At 46.5% G+C, this 17,515-nt stretch overlaps 1 protein-coding gene and 1 long non-coding RNA gene across 5 annotated transcripts in view; both read right to left on the reverse strand.

Moving 5' to 3' along the window:
- Positions 1-3,041: 3,041 nt before the first annotated feature.
- On the reverse strand, positions 3,042-7,249 carry LOC306665363. The gene is made up of 2 exons (XR_013764996.1): positions 6,876-7,249; positions 3,042-3,317 (listed from the first exon to the last, which is right to left on the reverse strand). It is a non-coding gene; the product is annotated as an uncharacterized lncRNA (long non-coding RNA).
- A 1,140-nt stretch (positions 7,250-8,389) lies between these two features.
- TULP4 (TUB like protein 4) overlaps positions 8,390-17,515 on the reverse strand; it is a 252,081-nt gene continuing 242,955 nt past the window's right edge. For 2 of the 4 annotated variants that reach the window (XM_079146763.1, XM_079146764.1), the window contains exons 14-15: positions 13,754-16,260; positions 11,585-13,025 (exon numbers count right to left, since the gene is read on the reverse strand). In XM_079146763.1, coding sequence (XP_079002889.1) covers positions 12,909-13,025; positions 13,754-16,260 — 2,624 coding nt within the window. In that variant the 3' untranslated portion in view covers positions 11,585-12,908. Of the gene's footprint in view, positions 10,451-11,584; positions 13,026-13,753; positions 16,272-17,515 lie in introns of those variants that run through there. The other 2 variants (XR_013764990.1, XM_079146765.1) reach the window with 2 other exon arrangements.

Here is a 17,515-nt window from a genome sequence, read left to right on the forward strand (position 1 = left end):
AACACTCTTGTCCTTTCTCCTGGTCATAACATTCTAGCTCTCAGGTCCATTTGCATTGCATTTCTGTTGGCACCAACACATCTAAAACTAATTCCAGATATACCAATATATTTTAGCTACACCACTGTGTCAATATTACATATGGAGAGTCACTCCATCACTAGAGGTGGTGGTGCATGGAGCTGGGACGTGGCTCAGTGGCAGAGCACTTGCCTAACATCCTGGGTTCCACCGTGAACACTGCAAAACAATAAAATACCACATTTCTATTTGCCTCCTTGATGCTTTATTGTCTCATCCATTAAGTCCTACCTTGGCAATCAGACATTTTATCTAATTTACACTGGTTTCTGTAGAGCTGTCTGATTTGGCATTATTGAACACGAGCATTCTAAGCATGGATGCTTATTGCCATTTTCCCCTAATGAAATAGAAAATGGATTTCCAGATTATTGCTAGAAAGCAATAAGAAGCTTTGTCATTTAAGAGCTTTACATTTCCCTACTCCTTCCTTTTATTGGTTTTTATTGTTATGAATTGATCAAGGTATTTTCTTATATGATGTAGTTAGGTACTTTTTCCTCCCTAGAAAGGTTATCTAATTATTTTACATAAATATAAACTTTACCTATGACTTGACTTCCCCCAGAGGAGAGAATAAGAAAGAAATCTCCCTGAATTGCAACAAATATTTATTCAGACTTGGGTTTGGCACTTTCTAATGGCTGACAACTCTTCTGGATTTGGGGGCTTTTAACATAGCTCTGCCCTTTTGGCTCAATTAAGGGAGTCTGACTTGGGTTGAGCCAGGGCCACTTCTCCCCAGGGACACCAGGCCCAGTAGCCCCAGTTGGAACTGAAGAAGAGGATAACTGACCACCAAAATGGGTGACTTGTTTCTATCTCTACAAAAACTTGTTAAGTTTTTTTCTTGCTTTTGCTTAAAACTAAGAATAGTGTGAGAAATGCCCAACCGAGAAAAATTTATTGAAGTATGTGAAACAGGTCATCCAGTAAAGTCTTAATTACAGTACTGCTCTACTCAGGCTTCTCAGAGCTAGCACAAAAGAGAAAATAATAACCCAAAACAAACATAAGTGATAAAATCCTGGCTGACAGATGTCTCTGTTGGATTGCCAACTTCTAGAGGGAGAGAGGGAAAGGAGCACTGGGCTCTGCACAGCCTTTCTAAATTCTTGTGTCCTTAAAAGTAGAATTGTGTGCTGGGCACAGTGGCGCACGCCTATAATCCCAGCAGCTAGAGAGGCTGCGGCAGGATTTAGAGTTCAAAGTCAGCCTCAGCAGCTTAGTGAGGCTCTAAGCAATTTAGCAAGACCTGTCTAAATAAGCTATAAAAAGGGCCGAGAAAGGGCTGGGGATGTGGCTCAGTGGATGAGTGCCCCTGGGTTCAAATCTCAGTACTGAAAAAAAAAAAAAAAAAAGGAAATCTATGTAATTATAGGGTATTCTATTTTTTAATATTATTTTTTGGTTGTTAGTGAGACTTCATTTGTATGTGGTGCTGAGAATCAAACCCAGTGCCTCACACGTGGCAAGCGCTCTACCACTGAGCCACAGCCCTGTGGAATATTCCTCTTAGTGTCAATTAATTATTCTTCACAGGGGGCAGAGGAGTTTCTTTTAGTGATAAAATTCAAGAAAATTGGGAATTTGCTTAAACAGAGAGACTGAATATGCAGGTGAACAGTGGCCAGACCACATATAAAACAAAAACTCTGGCCACACCCTGCCGCAGCCAGTCCAGGAGCAAGCACGCTGTAAGCCAGACGAGTGGGAAGGAAGGCAGAGAGCTGAACCTATCAGCAGCCGGGAAGTCAGACGAGGAACCCTGTAAAAACTGGCCCCAGGACTTGATCAAACACTGACAGTTTCCCTAATCTTTGTTGAGTTCCCTAATTTTTTGTTACTTCCAACTTAGGACCCACCAGAGAAAGCCAACTATGCTCCTCTAACGCACATCACGCAGGACGCCCTGCCTCCAGCTGGCTGCCTCCTGCTCTCTGGTGCCCACAGTCTTCCACCTGGGCATGGCTGGTGCCGCCCTTCCTCTGCCTCTTGGAGACTGCAGGAATACAAATGGCATAGCCTTGTTACATGGCAAATTCCTTGCTACATGACAAATTCTCAATAGCTTTTGCTTGTTCTTGATTGATTTTGTTTATTTCCACAAAAGTAAAAAGACTAAGATCCTCTGGACCATCTTGGGCAACCCAAGCCTGGTATTATCCTGCTGAAACCAAAGTATACTCATGTAGCAACTCTCTGGGGGCGCCGACACTATGGCTTTCCCAGGAAGGCCCTAAGCTGGGTCCTGGAAAACCTCCCGGGGAAGCACAGTGACAGGTCATCTCTCCTGCCATTCAGGCAGTCCCTGGGTGACACCAGCAGTTTCTCCTTCCATCTGAGCAGGTCCCTGAGGACATTATTTGCTTTCAGACTGAGCAAATATGTTCAGCCCTTAGCTCTTTATCTAACAACTGAAATGCTAAGTTTTGTTTTGTTTTGTTGTTGTTTTACAGGAGTTCAGAAGGGACATTTCCTTTTGGGGATTACCTACCCAGCCATCTGGAGTTCTGTATGACTTCATTTCTGGGTATGAACTCCCAAACCCCAGGGAGCAGAGACCTTAGCATGCTACCCCCTATAATTCATTGGCTTCGATCCAGATGAATACTTGGCTGACCCTAGCAGCTCTCTTCCCTAAATTGAATGAGAGAGGTCTAGGGTCTCCAATTTCAGGAGGCAGAAATCTCAAAGTATTAATTAGGAACAGAAGATGAGCTAGGTTGAATGAGTCTCACATCCTCAATCTCACCACTTGTTTCAGGAAAACTGTTTGCGTGGGTTATAACTACTTACTGAGTAAGCTGAATATCCGCATCTTGGTTGGTTATAAAGGGCCAGAGCTTGTTTTTGTTTCTCAGCTTGGGCTTAGTGAGAAAGCATACAGGAACAAAAAACCATCCCTTTCCAACTTGGCAAACCTGGGTTAGACTTGAGCAAGGAACTCTTCTACTTGAGCAGAAACAAAGTATATCTTTTATTCCAAAAAAAAAAAAAAAAAAGCAACAAAGAAACCTGCCTGAGGTTTACCATAAAATCCACAGAAGCACCGAACTCTGCAGCTGGGAATCTGGAGAGCATCCAGTTCAATTTTCCAAAGTCCATTCCTTGGATGAGTGATCCTACAAGATGCTCCACTGTAACAGGATTCCAAGGTCACAGTCTGGGTAACATGGCCCTGTGCTTCTTCCTTCTGGTCATCTACCAAGTTGGTATATTTGACACTGAAGTTTCTAGGAAGTACAGCAAAAGACACTTGTTTTAATCAGTGTGAACAAGTACTGGGAAAGTATGGGATATGCCTTGGGAAACACTGATTTAGTTCAATTTCTCATTTTTTAGTTGCACAAAGTGAAACCCAGAGAAGCTGAGTGGCCTACCAAGGTTATACAGTTTTGTCCGCAGACCCAGGAGCTCCCTGATCCCCTGCCAGTCCAAGGTCATGGAGACTGTAACCTGCTTCAGGGGACGGTCAGCTAGGTTTCATGGCAAAAGGGTGAGAAGAAGGCAACGTGGCCTTCCTGCATCTGGTGTTCGAAGTGTCAAGGTGCTGGTCTGAGCCACACTGCCTTCCCCAAGGGGGGGTATCTGAGAGGGTTTTCTGTCCTCACAAGAGCACACCTTTCCTGGTTTGCCCAACCCGCTGTTATCATGGAGTTGGGTCACTGATGTCACTGTCACCTTTGCTTTATTTCTGGACAGTATACACAGAAGCATGTACTCTTGTGTTCCAGCATTTAAATGCAGAAAACCTTAGCTGATTATATTTTGATCTGACTTTACAATGTGCTGAGAACTTAGAAAAGCACCAGCTCCCTACAGGAGTCCCGTGGTACAGGTGCACTCCTTGCCCCTCTTTTTGCTGTACTGGGGATTGAACCCAGGGCCTTGCAAATGCTAGGCGAATGCTCTACCACTGAGCAACATCCCGACCTGTTTTTTTGCCTTGAGGTCTTGCCAAGTTGCCCAGGCTGGCCTTGAATTGTGATCCTCTTGCCTCATTAACCTCCCAAGTAGCTGGCATCACAGGCATGTGCCAGTGTCTGGCCTGGTAGATTTTTAAATGTTCTCTGTGCTTGAATACATGTTTATCAGACCTTTGTTGTTCACAGTTAAGTCATTGTTTCCAAGCATAATCATGAGACCCACATTGTTAAGGTTCCAAAATTGACACCCCTAAGTGTGGCTGTACAGTCTCAAGCTGTACAGTCTCAATCCAGTCTCTGACTTTCCCCTGCCCTCATCCCTTCTGATCCTTGATCCTCTTTCTCCCAAGCGCAGGGATGTCTTCTTGCAGTCCCCTTATCTACAGGAAGAACTGACCACTAGAGAAGTGAGTGAAAAATCAAACATCTCACATACAGCTGAGAAACCCCCAGTCGCCATCTGTTCTGGGCCCATTATTTCTCTAAAGCTCATTTACTCCCCATTTCCCCTGTGAAGCATGGGAGTCTTGCTATGTTGCCCAGGCTGGTCTTGAACTCCCAAAACCACAGACATGTGCCAAGTGTCTGGTTCATCAGGTACCTCTTTTGACTTTCCTATTGTGTGTGTCTCCTGCGCACGTGCCTGTTAATCATCTGTATGCCTGTTCTCCTGTTATTCTGTCAGCTGTTAGTTTCCTTTGGCAAGCTCAATTACTGAACATTCAGAGGGGAAATTTAAATTTCCCTGCAACATTATGAAAAATACATTAAGAAATGAGATCAGCTGGTTTAGCACAGCCAGGGACACAGCCACCAGGATGCTGGGGCCCCATCTGGACACTTGTGCTATGTCAGTCAGCTGTGGCAGACAGGCCACGGGAATCTGGTTAGGAGCATGAGGAGCTGAACTGTTTCTGCTTCTGGGCAACTGGCAGGCAGCCTCTGAGCAGTGAGCGAGAGGACAGGAAGGAGTGGGTCTGTGCAATGAGAATTGCTCTCGAGTGGCTGGCTTGGTCTAGTTTGACCATCAGCTACTTCTGGGAGCTGTCTGTGCAGAAACATGGCTCACTACCCCGGCTCCCAACACTGGCACACCCATTTCCAGCCAGCTTCCAAAGAGCTAATCCTATGGGAGGAAAGCCCTGGGGGCAAGGGCGAGATCCAGCAGGGTGCAGCCCATGGGAGTTGATGGGTGGGAGGAAGCTGAGGCCAGCTCCCGGTGACCCCACATGAATCAGAGACCCTGAGACTTCAATACATTGAATGTCCTGAGGCTTTCAGAGAAACTCCCCTTCACTACTCGCTTAGATCTGGGTTCATGGAAGGAACCATTTGGGCCTGGAGGAACTTTTCTCCTGGCATTGATGGAAGTGAGGCCCTGGTGGGGCTGATGACTTTAACAGATGAATGGAGACTGCCTCTATCTGAGGAAGGCTTTCTCTTAGAATTTAAAACAAGAGTGGAAACTTCTGGTCCTGGGCAGAAACCCTAATCTTAGGATTTAGGAGTCACCTGCAGGCAGGATCAAGTACTGAAGGTGGGAGCGAGCGAGCAAGAGGACCCAGGGGCTCGAGCCCAGGAAGAAGTCAATTACTTGGGGACGACCCTTCTGCAGCGGGAGCCACGTTTGCACGGCATTACTCTGGGCTGCCTGCCTTCCTACTGGGAAGGGGAAGAATACGTGATGCTGGGAAAGCCCAGGTTTCGGGATGGCAGAAGTGTACCGAAGCTGCACCACCACTGTGCTGGAGCACAAGGTTCTGGCAGGAGGTTCAGAGAAGTGAACAGCAGTGGAAGCAGGGGGCAGCTCACTGCTTTTTGTGAAAGGAGAGAAATCGGACCACTTGAATGAGTCCGAGAACTTACCAAAAGGAACTGGTGGAGACCCTGGGTTCCCTGAACAGACTGGACAGCGGTGTCTGCTCTGCCCCTGGAGAAGAACAGACAGAGGAAGCACCAAGCCCTCGCCACACCTGAGCACCTGACTGGAAGGTGACCTGCTCAGCAGGTTGAGGGACTGCTCCACAGCCAGTCTCAAGCCCAAGCTCACCCCACCGTTTCTGGGGTGAGAGGGAGGCAGCACCGTGTGTGCAAAGAAGATGCTGCAAAGTCACCGGGCTTCTGAAGAGCCTGGAATGGGTCACAAGCTACGCAGCAAATGAGATGCCCGGACCCTGCCAACAGCAGCCTGCAAGAGGGCATGTACATCCACGTGGCAAAGAGAAGAATGCGCTGCAAAGCGTGGACACTGTCCAGTTCCTCAGACTTACGCCTCTTGGAGACAAACTCAGTCATTTATCAGTTATAGTTCTATGATTTCCCAAAGCGCTTTCGCCTTGCCTCATACGTTTCAAAGAAAAATCTTGAACTGCATTGAAGGTTGCCATGCCAACTCAAGGGAAGCATGGATAATCCCAGTGGCTCAAGAGGCTGAGGCAGGAGGATCCAAGTTCAAAGCCAGTCTCAGAAACTTAGCAAGACACTAAGCGACTTAGAGAAACCCTATCTCAAAATAAAAAATTAAAAAGAAAAAGGGTTGGGAATGTGGCTCACTAGCAAAATACCCCCTGAGTTCAATCCCTGGACAAAGAAACAAACAAAAGAGAGGGAGGGGGTGGGCGGACATGGACAGTCTTCCACAGAACAAGGAACACTCTCCTGTAGACAGATGTGACTTGGGACAGCGGGAAAGGGTCAGGCAGAACCATCCTCCACACCTCATGGTTCTGCTGGGCTCTGCTTGTCCTCGAGCACTGGAAACCATAATCTAACAGGAAGTTTAAGTAGGTCCCAGAAACTAGCCTCCTGGGCCCGGGGTGGTTTCTAGTCCTTTGGTATGCATAGCAGCGTTGCTAAGCTACTCACAGAGCACGTCTGTTGTGCTGGGCGGGCCACACACCCCTTTGCCAAGCATGTAGTCCTTTGAGAGTGCTGAGTGAGTGCTGGACTCTGGCTTTCTGGAGCAGATGAGGTTGCCTGAGGAGGGGAAAGAGCATCCACCTAACTTCCTCTTTTCATGGAAGCTAAGTGTCAGCAGCTCACAGCTCATTACCAGCAAATCTTTCCCAAACACCAGAGTGAGAAGCTGGGAACTCTAGGTCTGTTCATTAATCTTAGGTTCTAATTCAGGATTGGTTTTGTCTATGAAATCCAGAAATAATTTAAACCTCTCAGTGCTCCAATCTTCTCCTGAACGAAAGGGAGGCAAAGGCAGCCACTTCATAAAGGAGTCAGGAGGTCTGGTTCCTTGGAAAGCTGCAATATTGTCTCCAGGAGGCAGTCACTTCTCTTTTATATTGGGTTTTTGGGAGAGTTAAGGCGATTTCCTGTTCTCTTAATGCTATCAGAAAAAGAATCCTAAAAAACTGGAATAAAAATAGAATGCATTCTTTCCAAAATAAACTTAAGTTTGTAGAAGGAAAGGGATTTGCCAAATTCTCTAAGGCATTAAAAATAAACCACTCCTGGAAACACTGTCTCACAGCGAATGGTCCCAAAGTCAACAATGGGCATGGTGGAGCTGGCAGTCCTGGACACAGCCCTTATGATGGCCCAGGCACAAGCTGGACATTAGGATTTTGGTGTTTGGGTCTCCCTTACCCCACTGTCTTTGGTACGAGGTTGGAGCCTGTTTCCGGCCAGTTTTTCTTGCTACCTGGTAAAAGTGATAAAGATGTAAAGAATATACTCAAAGCTTACCAACTTTCATAATGAAATAAAATATATTTTCATTCTTCTACAAAATTCAAGGAGGTTAGCATTTATAACTACTATTATTTAAAGCACAGACTTATAATACAATTATTTCAAAACAACTCATAATCAGAATTTACTAGGGTCAACAGTGGTTTGGGTTCTTCTGTCTCCAAAGACCCAAGTGACCGCATTTCTGTTGCACGTAAAAGTCTTTGCAGAGATAGCTCCTATGTCCCAGCTTCCTGCTTATGTGGTCACAGGAAACTTGAGGGGAGAGAAAGCAGGCTCTCAAGTACTCATTAGTAATAACGATTAAGTTATGTTAACACTGTATAGCTAAATTGCTTAAAACCAGGTTTTATTAAGTTTCCTACACTGTAACAAAAAGGTGTCAATATATTTAGCACCTCAGATATTTTAGGGGCTATACAGCAGATGCATTTTTAATAGGTCCTATTTAAAAAACAAGCAAAACCAAAACTAAACTCAAACCAATTCATCAAGAACACGAACAAGTCTCGACCTTGCAAAGTGGGCAACGCAATGACAGGGTCTCAAGTCACAGGTGGGAGTTTCCTGGGGACCTTTGAAGCAACTGAAGGGTGGCCATGTCATGACGGTGGAGTGAGGTGAAATCTTCTCCAAGGACTCAAGACCCATATCTGAACTCTGCACACAAGTAATAATTTTTTGATATGCAAAATTTTATTAAGCAATAGCTGGACAACTTTTACAATCTCAAATCATCAAGAAAAAAAATAAAGAGATTAATTCATCTCAGTAATAAAGGCAGAAAATAATTTGGACAAACCACATCATTTTGAATGCAAACCATTAATGCCTTCTAGAATACCTCCTGCACAATCTAATACACAAAATACATACGCAGAGAGGTGAATAAGGGGAGCCTGTTGAAATGCAATCAGGAAACTCAATAGATCTTGCCTGGAAAGTAAAACAAAGCTGGATGCTGAAATAAAAACAAACCAACACTAGAGGAACAGAGGTGTGCAGAGCCGGGCCCGTCCTTCCCGAGGTCTGACGAGAGCATGCTGGTGGTCTTATGAGGTCGGGACCTGTGTGTCTCATCACACACTTACAGGGTAGGGGGAGGAAGACAGAGAAAATGCCAGTAGTAATAAACTCAGAAGTGATGTTCAAATTTACAGTACCAAAATAATGCATTTATAAACAAATGCAAAAACAATACCCCTTTGGTAAATAATACAGTGCCTTTTTCACTCAAACGCATAACTCATGCTTTTTTACAACACGAAAAAAAAATTTATCTACAATAAATGAGATCTTAGAATCCTACCCTTCCCCTTAAAAAGAACTTGTAAACAGAAAGTATAGGTACGAGTAAAATTACAAGAAAATTGCACAAAGCCAAAGAAAGTGAAACAAAATAAGCCACAACCTTTCAGAGTTTATTGAGATAAGAAGATACACAAATGGCGCCAAGTTCTGAGTTGTGAGTGCGTACAAACTCCCAGGACTCAAACGACATTTCTGACGAGTTTTGTCTTGGCTAACTTTGTCCACAACTGTCAACCTGGTCACATGATCTGCAGCCCCCAGAGGGACACTGTGGGTTCCTTTTTCATAAGTCCCTTTTGGAGGAACCCTCTGAACTAGAAGGTGGTACAGCGCTAGGAGCATAGAAGCCCACTAATGGGTGTGAACAGCCTTGATTCCTACTCGCTCTCCTTCCGGAACACACTCTAAGTCAGGGACAGGGGGAAGTGGTGACTTATCTTAGGGCTGTGTTCAAGGGCACCCACTGCGTAGGGCACGGTCAGGGACTCCTCCCTCTTGCCTGGAATCAATGCCTCTGTGTAATTTTATGAGAACCAAGTATGCTTTGTAACATATTTAGAGGTGAACTTTCTAAATATATTCTGTTAAATGCACTAGTTTATATTCAGCAGACAGCTCACAGACTCAGGAAAGGAAACACTTCTCCACAGAAAGGCAATGTTTTGAAACACACTTTCCACGCCTGTGAAGTGGGAAGATGAAGCTGCTCAGTTCTGAGCACTCCAGCTGCGGGAGGAGCAGACGACAGTCCAGGCGTCCCTTTCATTTCGCAGATGGACAAGGGGAGGCCTGGCAGCCCCAGACTTGCCCAAAGTCACCATCTAGCATTACGACAGAGCAGGTTTGACCCTGGGGCCTCCTGACCTGCTCTGATTTCAGAATGAACCTTAGACCTCCTGGTTCTGCATGTCTTCATGGACACCTGACTGGGTTGCAAGGGTTGGGGACAAAAAATACCAACCAGCAAAAAGCCTTTGATTTACAGTGCTCTCAACGTTGCCAGGGCTTCCTCCCTCTTTGGTCCCAACTTTTCTCAGGTTAAACATTCAGTGGGTATTTTGTACACACATCCACAGCCTTTGGTTCGATGAGGTTAAAAGCTAAACAAATTTAAAATTGGTTTTTATGTTCATTAATATACAGCTTCCTTCAAAAAGTCTTTACATAGATGACTTTGTATTTCACGAACATTTTTAAATTTGGAGAGCTAATAAGGTATCTTGACATTCATAAACTGCTACTAATAAGCACAGAGTACCTGCAGTTCTGCTGCTTAAGCTCCTAATACTGGTAGCATTTAACCTCCAAGACGAACTCAGATACCACCGTCTCACCACCGCCACAGCCAGCAGCTCCCACCTCATGGGCAGAAGACATGCCCCTGACGCCCCTGCAGACTCGCTTGTGCGCCCCGTCTGTGGCTCCTGTGGGGAAAATGGCTTTCAGGGAGACATTTCACCTCTATTTGTTCTTGATAAGAAAAGTCCTAAAATGTACCCTTCTGTGGTCCTTGTATCTCAGAGACCAAGCAGAACTAAAAGAACTAAAACTTATTTCTCAAGAATTTCACTAATGGGTCTCCCCTCCTCATTTCCTGTGATTCTTAATTATGAATTAAAAATTTAAAAACTTAAAAATAAGGGGAATTAGGGAATATTATCTCAAGGAAATATTCTCATATATAATCAATACCATAGAATTTTTTAAAAAGGATCACTTTAGAGGATTAATAGGAATTCTTCCCAATTAGAAAGTTACAAATTACCCAGAAAAAACATCTTCTATTGTATCCTCTTTATTTCTTGCAGTAAAATATACTACTACCAAGTAAATCGTTACAAAGACACTATTTTTCTAAATAAATAATAAAATGGGCATAACTCACCAATACATAGTAACAAAATAATTCCTAGGAATACTATGAAAAGCAAGATAAATAATCATCTCTTGGACAACAAAACAGGGAAATTGTATTTAAATTATTTCCAAAACAGGTGATGACAATTATTGCACAAATAATAAGAAGCACTGAAACACCATATCAAGCTACAGAAACTCATATAAAATAATTAGACAATTCTAAATACACTGCTAAATTTGGAGAATTTACCCATCAAAGAATTGGGTCTAATATTTTAAACTATAACATGGGAAATTCCAATATTACCTGGGAGACATCCCTCTCATTAAAAACCTTGTCGGCATTTCTTTGGACTTAAGAGTGGTAAGTGATGTGACCTTACTCTACAAAAGGAATAGGTCGGTTTCTTTTCTAATTTTTAAATCAAACAGGAAATTAAAAAAGAAAAACTTTAAAATTTGAAGGTACTTTTCTGTAGCATCTTCTATTTTTTCTGTAATCCATAATTCCATTTTTAAATAAAATCCATATTTATTCTTGTACTTTGGCCCTAAACATCATCACAGGTACGAATACCAAACAACCACCAAAAAATGAACCAGATCTTGTGATACCAAACAACCACCAAAAAATGAACCAGATCTTGTGATAGATGGGGATACTGCCCAAGGGGGAAAGATGGGCAAAGAGACTCGAGACAAACAGTAGACAACCCACTGCCGTAAGTATAATTGATATTTTTAACAGTATTTTCCCAGTGGTTTATCACCTTAGTAAACAGTCTACAGAGTTAAATAGCTTTTTGTTTCTTTAGAGAAGATCCTGTAACTTTTGTCAAAGATTTGACCATGCTCCTATCTTTTAAAACCCTGGCCAATGCTTAAAATATTTTTGTTTACAATTTCTATTTCGATGGAAACATTTCTAATCAATTGAATTTTAACGTATCCAAGAGGAGGAAAGGAGTGGTTTCAAATCAAGTCTCGTCCACAGTTTTAGGAAGAGAAAGGACAGAGCAATGATATCAGAAGGGAAAGGTCATGTTTACGGTAAAGGGTTCCAGGTTCAAAAACAAAAGGCGAAGGGAGATCAAAGACTGCTTCTCAGGAAGTGGATCTAGTGGCTGACCACAACTCCGTCTGGAAAAATTCCTAGCCCCATCGGGGCCGGGATCTTTCCCCTGCTGTCTCCTACCTTCTCCTGAAGTCAGCTTCACTGAGTGATCCTCATTGGTCCTGTGGAACTCTGACACAGGATGAAACTAGTGGAGTCTCCCGACGTAAACATCCTTGGAAGAGGAGCTTAGCCCTTGCACAAGCCACACCCCTCAGTCACCCAGGTGTCTGCAGAACACTGTGGGTCTGTCTCATGTGCAGCTCCTTCCTCACCCATTGTGCCTTCCCTGATACCACTGATGGCCAGATTGCAGTTGCGAAGTAACAGCACCCCTCTACAGAGCCTACTTTCACTAGTCAAACAAGAGTTCATTTGCCCAATGCCCTTTATTCCTCAAGTCACCTTTTAGCACAATACAAATAAATTAAAAGCTGTCCTCCTTCCCGCAAGAGAACCTGAATCTTCAGGATTTTTTGGTTGTGTTTTTTAAAAAAGTTTTTGTTTTGCACTAGTGGTAATGTTGGAGGAGTAAAGGCCAGGAATTGTGGAGAATGAACACTAACACATACTCCCTATGTCTAAAAGAACGGCAGGCTAGCAGGTGGTCTGTCTTCTCTCCAAGGCCCTGTCTCAGTTGCTGAGAAGCAAACCCAGTAGAACATTCGACAGCCAGGCTATCCTTCCTGAAAAAACACCAGGCACCTTGCCCCCTTTGCTTCCAAATGCCACACTACTGAAAGAAGAAAAGAACGACAGTGAAGGACAAGCACATATGCACAACGCCTGGGTTAGTGCCCCTCCAGGCTGAGGGCTCTTCCAGCTCCACCGTCATCTCTGGTCTTTCTGCACCAGCAGCGCGGGGTCCTCCCAAGGCTCCTTGGTGTCTTCTCTCCACACCAGTCTCTTCATTTGAGGCGCTGAGTCACGTTGGCCAGGGCAACTGCAAAGGCCTGCACAGCTGAGAAGGGGTACTGGAAGTCCAGAATGTATGCGTTGCCGTCAATCCGTCCAAATTGCATCACCTGGGGGGAGGGGTAGCGGGGAGGCAAAGACAGGAAAGGAAACAAGATGGGAAAGAGGCCACCAGGTCTGCTCACTCCTGATGGAAGCAGCCGGCATAGTCTGTGAGGAGTTCCTCAGGAAGAAGGTAATATATGATACCAAAAATGGAAAATCAACAAACAGAAGTATGTTCTTTGCAAATATAATGGCAAATACTAGAAAAAAACCAACCTCTGGGCAACACTGGCCTATGGGGGAACAGGTGCCATAAGGTGGGTGAAGTAGAGCAGGATCTCGCTTTCCTTACAAATCTCATGCAATCATTTGACTAATACTTAGTACATGCATTACTTGTATTATGTATTAAAAATACATAAAAGATAGCAGTGGGCATACTCGGAATTATAATCCCAAATGGCTCTACCTAATAAATATTAGTTATTTCCTCCCATTCCTGCTTGGCTCCTTTTTATGGTCCTGGGTATTGAACCCAGGTCCTTGCCTATGCTAGACAAGAGTCTTTTGACTGAACTATGCCCCCCAAACCCTTATTTTATTTTGAGACAGGGCCTCCCTATGTTGTCCCACTTGGCCTTGAACTCGTGATCCTTATGCCTCAGTCTCCTGAGTAGCTGGGATTACAGGTGTGTTACCATGCCTGGATCCCACTTGACCTTTTGAAGTGTTCCCGGAAGGCCAAAGCACTGCCATCCTTCACCCAGTGGCCACAGCCCTGCAGTTTTCTTACCTGCCGCCCCTCCAACTCGATCTGGAAGTTCTTGGCTGACTCCTGGGTCACCCGCCCTCCAAAGTCCAGCTGGTACACCTGTGTAGCCTCGTTCCACAGAGGCTGCTTGTTGGCCATCACATACACAAACCCCTGGCTGCCTAGACGCCCGTCCTCCTTCTCACTGGCCTTGCGGCACTTGAACTCCTCCAGCTCGCTGGCCGTGCGCAGACTCCTCTTGCTTTTCCACCCCTTCTTGCTGCCCTGGCTTTGGTTCATCAGCTCGTCCCCGCTGATGAACAGCTCGGGCTCACTCTCTGAGCTGTCCTGGAACTCGTTGGTTTTGTTCAACTTCTTTGACTTCAGTTGGTCTTTCTGACTCTTCACTTTCTTCTTCTCTCTCCCCAAGCGAGGACTGGAGATGAGCGAATTAAAGTCACTCAAAGTCCTAGCCTCCTTTTTGACTTTGCCTTCAGTGATGGCCTGAACACTTCCTTCCTCTGCTCGGCTGTCCAGTCGCTTCCGGTTCTTCTTTCCAAATTTTTCAGTCCGCTGGGGGACAGGGCTTTCTGTCAGGGAGAGGACTTCTTGGAAGTTGTCCGCAGTCTCTACCATCACCTCTGTGCCCATGTGGCTTTGGAGGTCAGGCGGTGGTGGGGACACAAGGGGCTTCTCCACCACCACATGGGGCTTGGGGGGGAGAGTGCCCTGCGGGTTCTGCATGGGTGGGCAGGCGCTGTAGGAATTCCATGGGTGCAAGGCGATGGGTGGCAGCTGTAAACTGGAGCACGTGCTGCTTCCTGGGTACATGGGGGGCAAGGTGCAGTAGGAGAGGCTGGATGGGTGCGCTGGCTGCAGGACAACGGCAGACTCCTGTTGTGCAAACGGTGTTGGGGGCAGGGCATCTTTTGGGGAGCAGGGAGCCTGCACTCCGGGCAAAGAGGGGTTGTTATAGCTTCCTGGATATGGAACTCCCATCCCATAGCCTGTCTGGAAAGTGGCAGTGGGGCTGGCAGGAGACTTGGGGGAGACGAAGGGCACTCGGGTCACGTCCAGGTGCTGGCCCTGCCCTAGCATCAGAGGGGGCAGTTTTAACGGGTTGGGCACTGCAGTCTGTGCTGTCCTTTCCTGGGGGACCCAAACATCCTCACCCAGCACAGGGTCCCACTGGTAAGGGGGAGGCCGCTTCACAGTGACAGCAGCTTCGGGCAGCGGGGGGTGCCTTGGGGCCTTCTCAAGCTGACAGTGCTGGGACAGGGCCTCGTCCTCCGTGAAGGCTGAGTTCACGTAGTCAGTGCGGTCTCGGGCACTGTCAGGTGGGCTCAGGAGACTGTAGGAGGACTGGGAGGCCAATGGGGAGGTGCTGACAGCGTGGGCCAGAATGGTGCCTGGCTGGGAGCTGGGCCCTGCGCCACTGCACTGGCTGCAGGTGTAGAGGGCTGGTGGGGGCCGCGCGGGCAGCTGTGCCACGGCTCCCCCAGGGCCGCCCTTGGGCTTGGCCAGCGGCTGCAGTGGGGCCCGGGAGCTGTCAGCCAGCTGGGCCATCTTGAGCGCAACCTCGCGGTTGTTCCTCCGCAGGGTGGCGTGGATGAGGCTGCTGTCCAGTCTCTGGGCAGCAACCCGCCCCTGGGCCAGCTGGCTAGCAATTTCAGGATATGGGGGTGGGTCCCCTGTGGGGATGGAGTAGCGAGGGACTGTCAGGCGGTTCAGGGTGGCACTGGTGCAGGGCTGGGAGACCTTCTTCTCCGTGGCGGTGAGCCTCAGGGTGGCCGAGCTGCCTGGGCCGGGGAGGGTGTAGGTGTTCTGGGAGCAGAGCATCCGCGTGCGAGGCCGGCACACCTCCTCCACGTTGCCGCTGCTGTCGAAGGTGGTGATCCTCTCGTAGCCCAGAGGGGGCTGGTAGTGCGCTGACGTGGGATAGAGGGAGAAGTCTCCCTTCTTCAAGCACACATCTACGGGGGCCTGAGGTGGCAGAGGGGGCGGGGGTGCCGCTGTGGTGGGGGCAGCAGGGATGGTTCCTGGGTAGGGGGGTGGGGGGTTCATCTTCGTCACCTGGATCTCCTGGGGGGCACTGAAGACTACTGTATCCCCCTCTGCTGCCAGCTGAGGCACTGGCCGCAGGGTCTTGGCAGACTTCTGTAGGTGCTCATGGTCTCGGTCTCCATGGTCCACCACGGACAGCTGCATGGTCCCCTGTGGCGGGGGTGGTGGTGGCGGTAAGGGCAACTGAGGAGGGTTTTGAATGATGCGGCCCATTTCCACACCTCCAAAAATCACCTGTCCAGGGCTGGAGTACCGGTTGGAGACTGGGTACTGGGTGGCACTGTCACCAGCATGTTCTGCTGCCCCCACCACTGTCGTCTGATTGGTCAGGATGTCCAGCTGCACATTCTGATTGGCCAGCAGAGACTGCACCAGCCCGATGCTCTGCGTGGGGGACATAGCTTGAGCTGAGCTGTGAATTGGTGCAATAGGGATGTTCACGGTACAAGGTGGGTTGTTCTCAGGGACACCAGATGCTCCTGTCACTGAAAGGAAACTGGAATGAGAACGGCTTGCAAAAGAGGGTCAAGAAACTTGGGTCAGAATGAGCAACACATCTGGACATAGAAGTCAAATGCTAGAGACTGAGGGCTGGTTTTGGGGGAGGGGGACTGCTCCCCAAACCACTGATTTAAATTCTGGAAGGGCACCTGGAAGCCTGCCTGTGCCTGTGGCTTAAGGACATTGCCACAGCTTTTCAATGAGCACGAGCGTGGAACTTCTGCATTAGGGACCCTTACAAATAACTGCATTTAAAGGAGCCTTCTTAATGAAGATACTCATAAAGCACCTGCCCATTTACACAGGAAGAGGGCAACTGTATAGTGTGGAACTGCACTGGGGACTTACAATGTCTAGGCTTCCAACCCATCCACAATTACAGACCAGGTGGTGGGGGAAGTGTTTCCCAACAGATATATATCCAAAATTTGTACACAAATTAAGATTCTATAAATAGAATCACCTAAAATGTAGAAACCCCAATAGAGAATCCTCTAGCAAATGTGCATATCAGGTGAAGAATCATTTCCTAGTTCTTCTGCTCTTTAGCATTCCAGGCACTATGGAAGGTACAGCTACTGAACAAACTCTATCAACAATCCCTGTTGCACCCAGCGGGGATTTCATAGTGCATGCATGAGAACCACTAGTGAGCTGCAGGCAGCTGCTCAGAGTTGTTGTCTGTGGCTCTGTCACAAGTGCACACTCAGCATAGTACAGTGCTGTAGGCACATCAATATTCATAGCTGCTCAATTCACAACAGCTAGTTTGTGGAACCAACCTAGATGCCCTTCAATTGATGAATGGATAAAGAAACTGGTAAAATATACAATGGAATATTACTCAGCCATAAAGAAGAATAAAATTATAGCATTTGCTGGTAAATGGATGGAGCTGGAGAGTATCAAATATCTTGCTAAATTAAATAAGCCAAGCCCAAATGTTTTCTCTAATAAGTGGAAGACGATACATAACAGGGGTGGGGGAAGAAAAGAATGGAGGCACTTTGGATTGTGTAGAGGGAAATGGGATGGGAGGGGGTGGGAAAAGGAAAGATAGTGGACTGAGACAGACATTATTACCCTATGTACATGAACAATTACATGAATGGTGTGAATCTACATTGTGTACAACTGTAGAAATGAAAAGTTGTACCCCATTTGTGTACAATGAATCAAAATGCAGTCTGTAAAATTAAAAATTAAAAAAATATGCCACTGACCTAAAAATAAATTAAA

The sequence above is a fragment of the Sciurus vulgaris genome (assembly GCF_902686455.1).
Source record: "Sciurus vulgaris genome assembly, chromosome: 7".
NCBI classification, from domain to species: Eukaryota; Metazoa; Chordata; class Mammalia; order Rodentia; family Sciuridae; genus Sciurus; species Sciurus vulgaris.